The sequence below is a fragment of the Cricetulus griseus genome, chromosome 3, assembly GCF_003668045.3.
Source record: "Cricetulus griseus strain 17A/GY chromosome 3, alternate assembly CriGri-PICRH-1.0, whole genome shotgun sequence".
Classification (NCBI taxonomy): Eukaryota; Metazoa; Chordata; class Mammalia; order Rodentia; family Cricetidae; genus Cricetulus; species Cricetulus griseus.
In genome coordinates this window covers 2,848,392-2,862,218 of record NC_048596.1, presented here as the reverse complement: position 1 = coordinate 2,862,218, position 13,827 = coordinate 2,848,392, and the positions used below count along the sequence as shown (strand labels likewise).

Genomic DNA, 13,827 nt, shown 5'->3' with positions numbered 1-13,827 from the left:
TTTTACTATTTGTAGTTTTCATCTATCTAGAACTTTTTGCAAGAAGTTAGAGATCCAACTTTAGCCTTTCCTAAATGGCTGGTTAGCTGTTTAATGCTATTTGTTACAAGGTGTATCTGTTTCCAGACATTTTAAATGTCTACAGTTGTCATATTTTAATATTATGTATATATTTGTGCATGTCTCTTTTCTTATTTTGTTTTCTGTTTTAGTTTTTCATCATAATTTGATAACTAGTGGGACAATCCTATCCTTGCTTTTCATATTGATTATTATGTATATATTTTCTTCAGTAAAAGTTAATTTTTGTAAAGTTCAAAGGTATCTTGTATTTTGAGTTATACTGATTTTTACTAGTTGACTTAGGAAGAACTGATATCTTCTTAATCTTGGGTCTTCCTGTCAGAAAAATAAACATGAACAACAAGATGGCTCAGCAGCTTAAGGTGCTGACTTGATCTCTGGGACCTACATGGTGGAAATGAAGAACCAGCTCCTACAGGTTGTCTTCTGACCACCACGTACATGATATAATTGTGCATGTATACACACACACACACACACACACACACACACACACACACACACACACGGAGTTTGTAATGATAAGTCTTAATGCCAAAGCCGTCCGAGCCCTGCTACCACGTGGGCGCTTTCTGCCAGCCTCCCGAGTTCCACCCAAGTTCTGCCCGCTGTGTTAGGGCCCCAAATAATACACAGGGATTTAAATTATTTACAATGCTGTTGGCCAATGACTAGGATTTCTTATCTGCTAGCTCAGTCTTAATTATCAACCATAATCATAAGACTTATCTTATGGAGGTCACCAGTGGAATGTGTCCTGTCTTCGGGGGATCACATGGTGGCTCCAGAGAAGAGAGCAGAAGGAAGAGGAAGCACCCTGCTTATATTCAGGGTCTGCCTGCTGTGTCACTTCCTGCCTGCATCACAAGACTTCTTACTACATTTCCCAGAATCCTCCTTAACTCCTAGTCCCACCTATTCTGCTTCCTCATTGGCCGAACAGTGCTTTATTCAACAACCAATAAGATAAACATACATAGAAGGACATTCCCCATCATCTCCTCTTTTCTGTCTAAATAAAAGTGATCCTGGGAAGAGGACGCCAGGGGAAGGTGTCCTCGATAAGTCTTATATATAGATTTATGATAATTAAGACTGAGCTAGCATATAAGAAATACTAGTCAATTGGCCAGCAGCATTGTAACTAATATAAGACTCTGTATTATTTGGGGCCCTAAGGCAGAGGGTGGAACTCAGGGGGCTGGCGGAAAGTACCCATGTGGTGGCAGGGCTCAGGCGGTTGGCATAAAGACTTATTGTTACACACACACACACACACACACACACAGAGAGAGAGAGAGAGAGAGAGAGAGAGAGAGAGAGAGAGAGAGAGAGAGAGAGAGAGATGTAAAAAAGTGCTCCAATTGTCTTGACTTGTGTTGTTACTATCTTTCTAAGAACCACTATATTTTAAGTGGGTTTCTCCATTGAGTTTTCTCAGGATTATGGTTTGTCTACAGGTAAAGTGACTTCTTCTCCATTCAGATTTCCTAACACAAACTTGATTTTTGTTTCCAGTATATAACTGTCTGCTTCACCTAATGACAACTCTCTTGGAATTTCAGGATTCATTCTATCTTTAAAATGTAGTTTTATTGGTAGATGCTTTTAGACTGTTATGGATACTAAAAAATGAAATTAGATAATGACTCTTCTAGAGCTTGATTACTAATAAGGATGCTAGACTGAAGGTGTTTGCTCTCCCTCTTCTTCCATCCCCTTTATTTCCCAGTCACCTTCCCCATCTTTAATGACCACGAATTTCCTCCCCAAATCTATTTATTTATTTATTTATTTATTTATTTATATTTCTATGTCCTGACCATAGGTTTTTCTTCTCTTTTTTCTCCCAGTTTCTCCCCCAGCTCCCCACTGCTCCCCTTATCTCCTCCTCCTCCTCCCTTTCTATTCAGAAAAGGACAGGCCTCCCATGGATATCAATAAAATGTTATGATAAATCTTTCTGCCAAAAGCCACCGAGCCCCACTGCCTCGTGTGAGCTTTACACCAGCCACCCGCCTGAGTTAGGGCCCAAATGAATACACAGAAACTTGTATTAGGTTCAATGCTGCTCGGCCAATGACTAGGATTCTCATCTGTTAGCTCAGTCTCAATTATCATAAATCTTTTGTTTTTAAGACTTACCTTATTGGACGCCTTATTGGCATCCCTCCTTGCCGGTGGATCACATTGCACCACTGGAGGAAGAGCAGAGGGGAAAAAGGACATTTCCTGTTTCTCCTTGCTTAAATATGAGTCTCCTTGCTATGTCACTTCCTGCCTGGATCACCACTTCTCTACTACATTTTCCAGAATCCTCTTTGACTCCTAGTCCTGTCTAACTTGCTGTCTCATTGGCCAAACAAGTACTTTATTCAATAATCAATAAGATGAACATACACAGTACATTCTCCATCAATAAAAAATGGTATATCACATTGCAATAAGGCTAAGCACTTCCCTTCCTTGAAGGCTGGACAGGACAACCTAGCATGAGGAATAGGTACTGAATAGGCAGTCACTGTTCCCACTGTTAGGAGTCCCATAAGAACAGGCTACACAATTCTCACATATATGCAGAGGGTGTAGGCCAGTCCCATGAAGGCTTCCTGGTTGTTGGTTAAGTCTCTGCGAGCCCCCATGAACCCAGGATAGTTAGTTATTTGGTTTTTCTTGTGGTGTCTTTGACCCCTTTTGCTCCTACAATCTTTTGCCCCCCTCTTTTGCAGGATTCCTGGAATTCTACCTAATGTTTGGCTGTGGGTTTCTGCATCTGTTTCCATCAGTTGCTGGATGAAGCCTCTCTGACGACACCTGGGCTAGGCACCAATCTTTGACTATAGCAGAATGTTGTTAGGAATCATTATATTGACATTTTTTGTTTTATTTTTTTGCCAGCCATGTTTGATCTCTTGGCCATCCAGCTCTGGGTCGTGGTGCTCCAGACAGTGTCAGGATTGGGCTCACTCTCATGGCGTGGGTCTCAGTCTGGACCAGTCATTGGTGGGCCACTCCCACAATTTCTGCCTCTCTTACCCCAGCACATCCCATAGGCATGTCAGACTGTAGGTTAAAGGCTTTATGTCTGGGTGGGTGTCCACAACCCTCCACTGGAAGTCCTGCCTGGTCACAGGTGATGGCCAGTTCAGGCTACATATACCATATTGCTAGGAGTCTTAGCTGGGGTCCTCCTTGTAGGTTCCTAGGAGTTTCCCTTACTCTAGAGTTCTATCTCACCCCAAAATGCCCCTCCTTTTCTAGTCTTCTCTTTCCGTACTCTCATTGCCTAGCCCCTATAGCTGATACCTCAGATTCCCATCCCCTCCTGTCCTCAGACCACAAAAGAAATCTATTTCCCCTTCCCAGGGAGATTCAAATACCCTTTCTTGTTACCTACCTTCTCTGTGTCTGTGGATTGTAGCATCGTTATCCTTTACAGTTAATATTCACTTGGGAGTGAGTGTATACCATGTTTGTCTTTCTTGGTCTTGGTTACCTCACTCAGGATAATTTTTTCTATTCCCATCCATTTGCTGAAAAATGGCATGATGTCATTGTTTTTAGTAGCTGAGTACTACCATTGTGTAAATGTAACACATTTTCTTTAACCATTCTTTAGTTGAAGGGCATCTAAGTTGTTTCTAAGGTTCTGGCTATTACAAATAAAGCTGCTTTGAACATAGTTAAACAAATGTCCTTGTGGTATGATTGAGCATCCTTTAGGTATATGCCCAAGAATGGTAATGCTGGGTCTTGGGATAGATTTAATCCCAATTTTCTGAGAAACTGCCATGCTGATTTCCAAAGTGGCTGTACAAGTTTGCACTCCCACTGGCAGTGGAGGGAGGAGTGTGCCCCTTGCTCCACATCCTCTCCAGCGTGAGTTGTCACTTGTGTTGTTGATCTAAGCCATTCAAACAGATATAATATGGAATTTCAGAGTCGTTTTGATTTCCATTTCCCTGATGGCTAAGTATGTTAAACATTTAAGTGTTTCTCTGCCATTTGAGATTCTTCTGTTGAGAATTCTCTGTTTAGACCTATACCATTTTTAAATTGGATTATTTGGTTTCTTGAGTTCTAGCTTCTTGAGTTCTTTATATATTTGGAAACTAGCCCTCTGTCAGATGTGGGGTTGGTGAAAATCTTTTCCCATTCTTTAGGTTGCCAGTTTGTCCTATTGATGGTGTCCTTTGCCTTACAGAAGCTTTTCAGTTTCCCGAGGTCCCATTTTTTAACTGTCAGTCTTGGTGTAAGTACTGTTGGTGTTCAGGAAGTTGTCTCCTGTGCTGATGTGTTCTAGGCTGTATCCCACTTTGTCTTCTGTCAGGTTCAGTGGATGTGTATTTATGTTGAGGTTTTTGAAGTTTGTGTAGGGTGAGATTATTTATTTCCTGTATTTTCCTGAGTGAAGTTAATCTAGTTAGGTTGGAATTTTCCTTCTAGTACTTTCTGTAGGACTTAGATTGTGGGTAGATACTGTTTAAATTAGACTTTGTCATGGAATATCTTGTTTTCTCCATGTATAGCAAGTGAAAATTTTGCTGGGTATAGTAGTCCAGGCTGGCATCGGTGGTCTCTTTAAGAGTCTACAAAATATCTTGCCAGGCCCTTTTCACTTTTTGAGTCTCCCATTGAAAAGTCAGGTGTAATTCTAATAGGTCTGCCTTTATATGTTAACTGGCCCTTTTCCCTTGCAGCATTTAATATTTTATTTGTTCTGCATGTTTAGTGTTTTGATTATTATGTGACAGGGTGACTTTCTTTTCTGTCCTAACCCATTTGTTCTGTAAACTTCGTGTACCTTTATAGGCATCTCCTTCTTTAGGTTAGGAAAGCTTTCTTCTATGATTTTGTTGAAAATATTTTCTGGGCCTTTGAGCTGTGTTTCTTCTCCTTCTTGTATTCCTATTATTCTTAGGTTTGGTCTTTGCATAGTGCCCCAGGTTTCCAGGATCTATATATAGTGTCTTCTACACCTGAGATTCTCTCTACCATCTCTCATGTTCTGTTGGTGACACTTGGCATCTGTAGTTCTGGTTTACTTACCTATAGTTTTCATCTTCTGTATTCCCTCCATTTGTGTTTTCTGTATTTTTTCTATTTCCATCTTCAGGTCTTGAACAGTTTTATTCATTTTCTTCACCTGCTTGTGTTTCCTGGATGTCTTTAAGGTATTTGTTGATTTCCTCTTTATTGACCTCTATCATCTTCACAGGATTGGATTTAAGGTCATTTTCTTGTGCTTCCGCTGTGTTGAAATGCCCAGGGCTTGCTGTAATAGGTAGCTGGGCACTGGTGGTTGCCCTGGGTGTTGGTGATCGTGTTCTTATGCTGGCCAGTAGTCATCTGGGTTTGGGGTTATAATCAGTTTAGGTGCTGATTTCTGAGTCTGTCTTTGTTGTATGTTTTCTGGATCCCCCATTTCCCCCCATTTCTGTTTCACCTCTCGTCTTCTGGCCTTGGTGGCCTGTGGTTTGGGTGACCAGCAAGTTTTCAGGTCCAGTAGTGTGTGTCTGCTGGTGTTTGGGTAGCCTGCTTGGCCTCTGGTGTTTGGGGTGCTTGCTTGCTTTGCTTCTGAGTTTCTGGGTTTCTGGATACCTGTGTGGTCCCTGGGGTTCCTAGGGTTCCTAATACCAGCATGGCCTTGGGTAGAGTGAGTGTCTTCTGGAGTTTCTAGCACCTTGGTGGCCTCCAGCAGAGCAGGAGTCTCCTGCTGGGTTGTGAACCTGGATGTGGAGCCCAGGGGAGGAAGTGCTGTTGGGTGCTTCTGGGCAGACTCTTGGGTTCCTAGTACCAGTATGGTTTCTGGTAGAGCAAGAGTCTTTTGCTGGTGGTTATGGGCCAGAATATGGAGCCCCAGGAAGGGGGTGCTATTGGGGACTGCTGGGTGGGGCATGAGGCTTGTTTGCAGGCTGTAGGTCATCTCTTACCTGGGGTTCCTAGTACTGGTAATGGCCTCCAGTAGAGAACCCCTACCTAATTTATTAGAGTAATGGATTTTACTAACAAATAATTCTGTCATTAACCTTAGTGTGAGTTTATAGTCTTCTACTATGTTGCTAAATTCTACTTGGCATTATTTTATTTTAAAATTTTGAATCTTGGAAAGGCAAATAAGCTGGTCTGTGAGACTCCAACCACATTGATAAAGTCTCAACAATTAAAATTTATTGCTTGTGCAAATTAAAAGAAAATAAAATCTGGAAAATGAAAAAAATGAATCTTTTAAAGTGAGATTAATGTATGTTTGTGCCTATGAACACTATATTGACTCCACCAGAAATTGTGGACAGTAGTTTCTCTGGTTGTTCTCTGGTCTCGGCACACACACACACACACACACACACACACACACACACACACACACACACACACACAGGTGGACACGCATATATTCATAGACACTCATAAATAATAGTAAACCAAGGAAGATGTCTGGCAGAGAAAGGAGATACTTGAGTAGAAGGTTTTAATAATAACAGCCATAAGTAAAATTGGGGATTATTCAAAACGCAGTGAGTTTGTCTGTCTCATCACTGTTACAGGGTGGATAAAGGAAGGCTGAAAACAGAGGCAGCCAAGGGGAGACAGAAGAGTGGGGAGGGCCGGCACAAGCAGAGAGCAGGGATGGGAGAGCAAACCCTGACAATCCCAGAGACAAGTAGAAGTGAAAGCTGCCACTGTCTGCTCAAAACTGAACAGTTCCTTTCTCTCCTTCACTGCAACTTGCAGGGTCCCTAGAAACACCTCATGTGGATCTGTCCAAAACTTGAAAGAACATAACCACCTGTAATTCCAGTTCCAGGGATCCACCACCTTTGGCCTCTGGGGGCATCTGTGCTTACACGTGGAGCACACACATACACATAAGGGGGGGTGGTAGAGAGACAGACAAATCATTCTGGTAGCTACTGAGAGCATTCTTAAGAGAAGGAAACACCCAAACAGGGGGATGTAGAGTGAGCAGGAGAGAGCATGAGGGATCTAGGCAAGAGCTGTTGCACACGGAAAAGGGTTGTATCAGCAAGCATCAACAGTTCTGGGTCTGTTGTGAAGATCTACTTAATAGAGAAGAGATGTGGCAGCCAGCATTTGGAGCCTGAGTAATTAGGAATGTGGATGATTGGTGTTTGATGTATATATTTGTGGAAGTATATATATATATATATTTTAAACATTTGAAAATATATAGATTCATTTGACTTCAGAATAACTTCCATGATTGTCAACATTTTTTTCAAAGTATTTCTTGTGTTCACTTCTCTCAGCCGGTGAACCAGTTTTTTTTTTTCCTGAATAGGAAATAAGATACATATTTCACTTTCACTTTGCCTAATAATCTATTATTAATTAGTCTATTAATGATTTGTGTTAGACATATGGGCAAGCACTCTTGTTAAAAATGAGAATGAAATTTGCTGATCTTAGTTTGGTTTAGTATTTACAGGCATAAAACCCAGTTAGCCTGGCCTAGTGGTATACATTTGTAATTCCAGTAGTCAGTAGACAGAGGTTTGCTCTGGATAATCCTTCTGGACACTTTGAATATCCAATAAGAAGCCTGAGCCATTGGCCAAACAGTTTACAGTTAATATGAGCTTCTGTGGGTTTCTTTGGGACTGAACAGCTGCATGACCAGGAGGACAGAAACTTCAGTCTACACTGCATTCCCTTTGTTAGCCTAACTAGCCTGTCACACTGGTGATTAATGCTGGTGAGTTTACTAAAGAGAGTTCCTTAGGTGACCAAGGGAGTCCAGTCAGGACTTTAAATTGACCATATGGTGACTAGATTTTTATTGAATGACAATCAATTATTGTCATTGATGCTGTGTTTAAAAACTCTACAGTCTGAATGCTTTCCTCTATTTGTTTCTGTATATTTTCAGTTTTGTATTTTATATTTCAGTGAATAATGCTGTTAGAGGTTTTATGGGGATGGCACTGCACATGTATACTTCTCTGGGAAATTTGGGTAGTTTAGAACTATTGATTCTGATTCACGAATGGGGTTGTTTCTGTTTAGTCATGTCTTTGTTGTCTCTTATCAGTGATGGTTTTCAGTGTACACATTGTTACCCGCTCTGGTTAATGTGTTCCTGGGTAACTTTTTGATGATGACTATATATATTTGTTTCTAGAAATGAAGTCAATGGAATGTAGCAGTGGCCACTTGCAGGAACTTCAAAAACAAAAAAGTCAACTGTTACAAGAATTATTTACTCTCCAGGAAAAGCTTAAAGGTATTCACTTCATGAGTCCATTTGTCCTGCTAGAAAATACAGGAGTGTGCATGTGACTGTGTTAGGCTGGTACGTAAAGACACACTATCCTGGTGGGTGGTGCTTTTGCTGTGGAAGTAGTGGGTAGAACACACAACTGAGTGCTTCAGTATTTAGCTAGGTGGTGGATTTTGGCCATTTTGTTTTGTTTTTCCATTTATGGGGATTGAGTTTAGGGCCTGACACAAGCTACACAAGAACTCAACCACTGAGCTGTAACCTCAATTTTCTTTACTATGTTTTGTTACAAAAAAGGGCTTAAGTTGTCCATCCTGGTCTTGAACTTGCAACTCTCCTGCCTTAGCCTCTGAAATAGCTGGGATTTTAGGCCTGCACCACCAGGCCTGGCAAGAGCTGATATTTGTTACGTCCAAATTTTGTGAAGATCTTTTGTGCCTCTAATTGCTATGTTAAAGTAGAGAATAAAAATAATTTTCATGTATGTTTGACACACAACACAAAAAGTTTTCATAAGTGACTAAAGATAAATTTTTGGTTCAATTCTTAAATGATTATAAAAATTTTCTTAATTGTTTAGTTCTTAAAGATGAAGAGATTGAAGCCATTTATACCACCAAATATTTGGAGGCAGAAAAAACAAAAGTCAAGGAGAAGCCTCAACATGATGCTGAGTGCTTGAGGTGAGCGTTTGCTACTGTGTCTTTATGTAGGATCTAATGGTGTTTTTAAATGCTAAATGGATTTCAGTACAAAGCTGGGAGTGTGTTTTTAAAGCCCCAGATAGAGACACCATTTGCATCTATGAGTATCCTGAAACCTGCTGATAGGCAACCCTTCCCTGGCCAGAACATGCTACATGTCAGCTCACAATGCGCAGGGCACCACAGGGAATTCAAGCTTGCTTTCTATCTCACAGACCATTGCTCTCATCTATCTTAGTAGTTAATGTGATGCCCTCTTGTGTCAGTCCTAACGTTATATTTAATGTTTGTTCAGTCTAGGGTAGAAGTCATAACCTACTGTCTTTTAAAATGAAATAGAAATGTTTTCTGTGTGGAATAAGCACTTCTGTGCTTTTGCTCTTTGAGTATAATGTTGTGATGGCTGTTGTTTGAAATTACATTGACACCAATACAAGGAGAAAAGACCTTAAATTCTTTGTATTTTTATTTTTTAAGTTTTTGATGGTTATTTATTGACATTTCATGACCACATTCACTGGTGTTTTAAAGAAGATCCTGTGATTCCTAGAAAAGTCAACCACATTACTGAATCTATTGAGAAGTCAATGGGGCTTCCTTCCACATAAATCACACAGGAAATATGTCTACCAGAGCCGAACGAATGCTTCGTATTTACCGTGTATTGCGCCTGGCCACCATTGTAAGAGACTGTGAGAAAATATTTGCAATTTAATTTTGTGATAAGCTTTAAAAGCATAAAATATCAGACTCTTGGGCAATGTGTGGATGAGGATGAGTTTCTGTGATGATGTCTGCTCATTGGCTTCCTACACTTGTTAAATGGCAGAGCCCACTGGTGTCATGCCCTTGGCTGTGGACAGGCTTCCAGTGTGAACTCCAGCTTTGCCATGTAGTCACAAGCATTTCCTCTGAGTTACGATGAAATACCCAAATCTGTGAGAGAATGTAAAGACACATAGTAACAGAAATTATCCAAAAGAAACATCAGTGTGTGTGCCTGGTGCATCCCTTATTTTAGTACTTACTAATGAGATGCCAATATTTATCAATTTACATTTAAATCTGTATATGTATACTTCTTTCTATAGAAAAGCATTTCATTAAAAATCCCTGGCTGTAAAGAAAATAAAAGTGTTGAACATTAGGACTTTTGGAAAAAAGTGAAATAGCAAGAAACTAAAGATAAGAAATGATACTAGATTTATTGAACATCAAAAAGGTTGAAACTAAGCTGATTATGTTTTAAAATTGGATTATAACTATAACTGTATGTAAAACTATGTGTATGCCTACAGAGAGAGAGAGAGAGAGAAAAAGAGGGAATGAGAGAGAGAGAGAGGGTCTGAGGAAATGCTGAAGGAAGACCCCAGACTCAAATAGTATGCATAGACAAAGAGCATATTAGAGCATGCAGGATCGAACACCTGTACAAAATGTTGATGAACCCAAGAGGCGTGTGCAGGCTCCTGTTTAGCATAGCTAGAAGAGTTTCAGGTTATCTCATACATAATTGATTAAGCAAGCAGCAGTTACACTAGTATACTTTCAATTGGCTGAGGTTCAGCCTTCGAATTTTTGGACATACTTGCACAAGTTTGGGCAAGTCCAGACATGACTCAGAAGGCGAGGGTCGGGGTGGTTGCAAGATTTGTCCTTGAGACATTGTGGGGCTGACTCAGTCCTTGTATTTGCTTCCCCCTCATCCCTGAGTGTGAGGGTATTGTTATACATGGCCCTTTGTTAGGAGAGAAACGGGTTTTGCCCCTCTCAGAGAACTGAAACCTAAATTCAGTTGTAAAAGTGGGAAAGTTTAACCTGTCTTTATGTTTAAAGTATGTTGCATTCTCTACTAGTTGCATTTCTCTTAAGTTTTCAGATTTGATCTCTTTTTCGGAGTAGATATTATTTTTATAGCAGGATTTCCAAGACTTGGCACTGTAAGACCCCTGGAAGCTCAGGCCTCCAGGATCTCAGCCCAGGACCTCGGTCACCCCAATCACCAGGTGGAGTTGAAAGCTTGATGCAAACTGCATGAGGCTTTATTACAGTTGTTTAACGAGCTAACCCCATGTTAGCTTGGGTCTTTCATCCACCCGCCATGGCGGATGGCTAGAAAAGACAGCTCGAAGTGTCTGCATAGAGATCTTATAGGGCAGCATAAGGGGAGTGTCTAGGGGTACGCACAGGCTCACGATTGGTGTGCCTCCAGGCTTGGAGGGCTTGCCCTTTGTTGATTGGTCAACTTGTTGTTATGGCCCATAGGCCCTCCCAGGGTGGTTGCTATGCTCTGCACGTCATTGCTGTGCGCTTGTCCGTAAAGCACATCCAGAGCCTTAAAGCATAGCACCACCAGCTAACTTCTGATTGGTTACTTGCCACGAGGCAGGAACCTAACCTAGTGACCAAGGCAAGGTCATGGCAAGCACGTGTTACTGTCATGGCTGCCAAAATGGGGAGCACTACTTAAGATTTAGGCCAGATTGTCCTTATTTTAGGCATTGGCCCTATGCATTGTAAGGTATTTAGTAGCTGCTATGCGCCCAGAGCACCCCTAGGTTCTGAACACACAAATGAGCCCTCCTATTTGAGGATAGCAAAGTTGCTGCTTGTTATAATTCTACTTTTACCCAACTAGACCATACTGTTTGTCTGTTTCTTCCAGAGTCCCCTCCGTACCCATTTGCATTTCTTTGGTTCCAGGTGCCTATGGCAACTGTGGCCTGAAATTTTTCACAAGTATCTTTGCATAGCAAGTAACTTATAAACAGTCACCCTTTCCCCACTGTGAGGAAACATTCCAAGATGCCAGTGGCTACCTGGAGTCACAGACCCAAACCTGGCATAATGGTTGTTATAGAAACATACATTCCTGTGAGTGTTAAATTCCATAAATTAGGCACAAAAGTGATAACAACTAATAGTAAGTTGAATAATTATAATATTCTACAATAAGTTATTTAAATTGTATGAATTGTTTATCTCTGAAATTTTCCAGTTAGTATTTTCGGACTAGGTTGAATAAGAAGTTAGATTCTAGTTAACTGAACCCCTAGACAGAGGGACGTGTGTGTGTGTGTGTGTGTGTGTGTGTGTGTGTGTGTGTGTGTAGGGATTATGGTTTATATTTTTTAAAGTTAGCCTGTTTTTCCAGGTGGTTTACTGTCATGTTTAATGCAGAGTGCCAGTCCCAGTATTTTGTAATAGCAAGGCTATAGTAAGACCTTATGCAGGTAGTATTTCCCTATTTATAAATATAGCAATGCTTATTTATTTGAAAGATTCTGTTTTGAATAGGGTAGGATGAGGTAATATGTGCTAAATGTGCAGAGGTGGAGATAGGGAGATGAGGAAGGCATGAGTGTGGGTTGGGTCCTGAGTGAGTGTGAAGAGTGGGTTGGGTTCTGAGTGAGTGTGTGAAGAGTGGGTTGGGTCCTGAGTTTGTGAAGAGTGGGTTGGGTCCTGAGTGAGTGTGTGAAGAGTGGGTTGGGTCCTGAGTGAGTGTGTGAAGAGTGGGTTGGGTCCTGAGTTTGTGAAGAGTGGGTTGGGTCCTGAGTGAGTGTGTGAAGAGTGGGATAGGTCCTGAGTGAGTGTGTGAAGAGTGGGTTGGGTACTGAGTGAGTGTGTGAAGAGTGGGTTGGGTACTGAGTGAGTGTGTGAAGAGTGGGTTGGGTCCTGAGTTTGTGAAGAGTGGGTTGGGTCCTGAGTGAGTGTGTGAAGAGTGGGTTGGGTCCTGAGTTTGTGAAGAGTGGGTTGGGTTCTGAGTGAGTGTGTGAAGAGTGGGTTGGGTCCTGAGTTTGTGAAGAGTGGGTTGGGTCCTGAGTGAGTGTGTGAAGAGTGGGTTGGGTCCTGAGTTTGTGAAGAGTGGGTTGGGTTCTGAGTGAGTGTGTGAAGAGTGGGTTGGGTCCTGAGTTTGTGAAGAGTGGGTTGGGTCCTGAGTGAGTGTGTGAAGAGTGGGTTGGGTCCTGAGTGAGTGTGTGAAGAGTGGGTTGGGTCCTGAGTTTGTGAAGAGTGGGTTGGGTCCTGAGTGAGTGTGTGAAGAGTGGGATAGGTCCTGAGTGAGTGTGTGAAGAGTGGGTTGGGTACTGAGTGAGTGTGTGAAGAGTGGGTTGGGTCCTGAGTGAGTGTGTGAAGAGTGGGTTGGGTCCTGAGTGTGTGTGTGAAGAGTGGGTTGGGTCCTGAGTGAGTGTGAAGAGTGGGTTGGGTCCTGAGTGTGTGAAGAGTGGGTTGGGTCCTGAGTGAGTGTGTGAAGAGTGGGTTGGGTCCTGAGTGAGTGTGTGAAGAGTGGGTTGGGTCCTGAGTTTGTGAAGAGTGGGTTGGGTCCTGAGTGAGTGTGTGAAGAGTGGGTTGGGTACTGAGTGAGTGTGTGAAGAGTGGGTTGGGTACTGAGTGAGTGTGTGAAGAGTGGGTTGGGTCCTGAGTTTGTGAAGAGTGGGTTGGGTCCTGAGTGAGTGTGTGAAGAGTGGGTTGGGTCCTGAGTTTGTGAAGAGTGGGTTGGGTTCTGAGTGAGTGTGTGAAGAGTGGGTTGGGTCCTGAGTTTGTGAAGAGTGGGTTGGGTCCTGAGTGAGTGTGTGAAGAGTGGGTTGGGTCCTGAGTGAGTGTGTGAAGAGTGGGTTGGGTCCTGAGTTTGTGAAGAGTGGGTTGGGTCCTGAGTGAGTGTGTGAAGAGTGGGATAGGTCCTGAGTGAGTGTGTGAAGAGTGGGTTGGGTACTGAGTGAGTGTGTGAAGAGTGGGTTGGGTCCTGAGTGTGTGTGTGAAGAGTGGGTTGGGTCCTGAGTGAGTGTGAAGAGTGGGTTG

General features: G+C 42.1%; 1 protein-coding gene across 1 annotated transcript in view; it reads left to right on the top strand.

Moving 5' to 3' along the window:
- The window catches only part of Ccdc172 (coiled-coil domain containing 172), a 62,829-nt gene that overhangs the window by 29,887 nt on the left and 19,115 nt on the right, over positions 1 to 13,827 (top strand). Inside the window, exons 5-6 of the mRNA XM_027407461.1 lie at positions 8,228 to 8,329; positions 8,907 to 9,009. Coding sequence (XP_027263262.1) covers positions 8,228 to 8,329; positions 8,907 to 9,009 — 205 coding nt within the window. The remainder of the gene's footprint in view (positions 1 to 8,227; positions 8,330 to 8,906; positions 9,010 to 13,827) is intronic.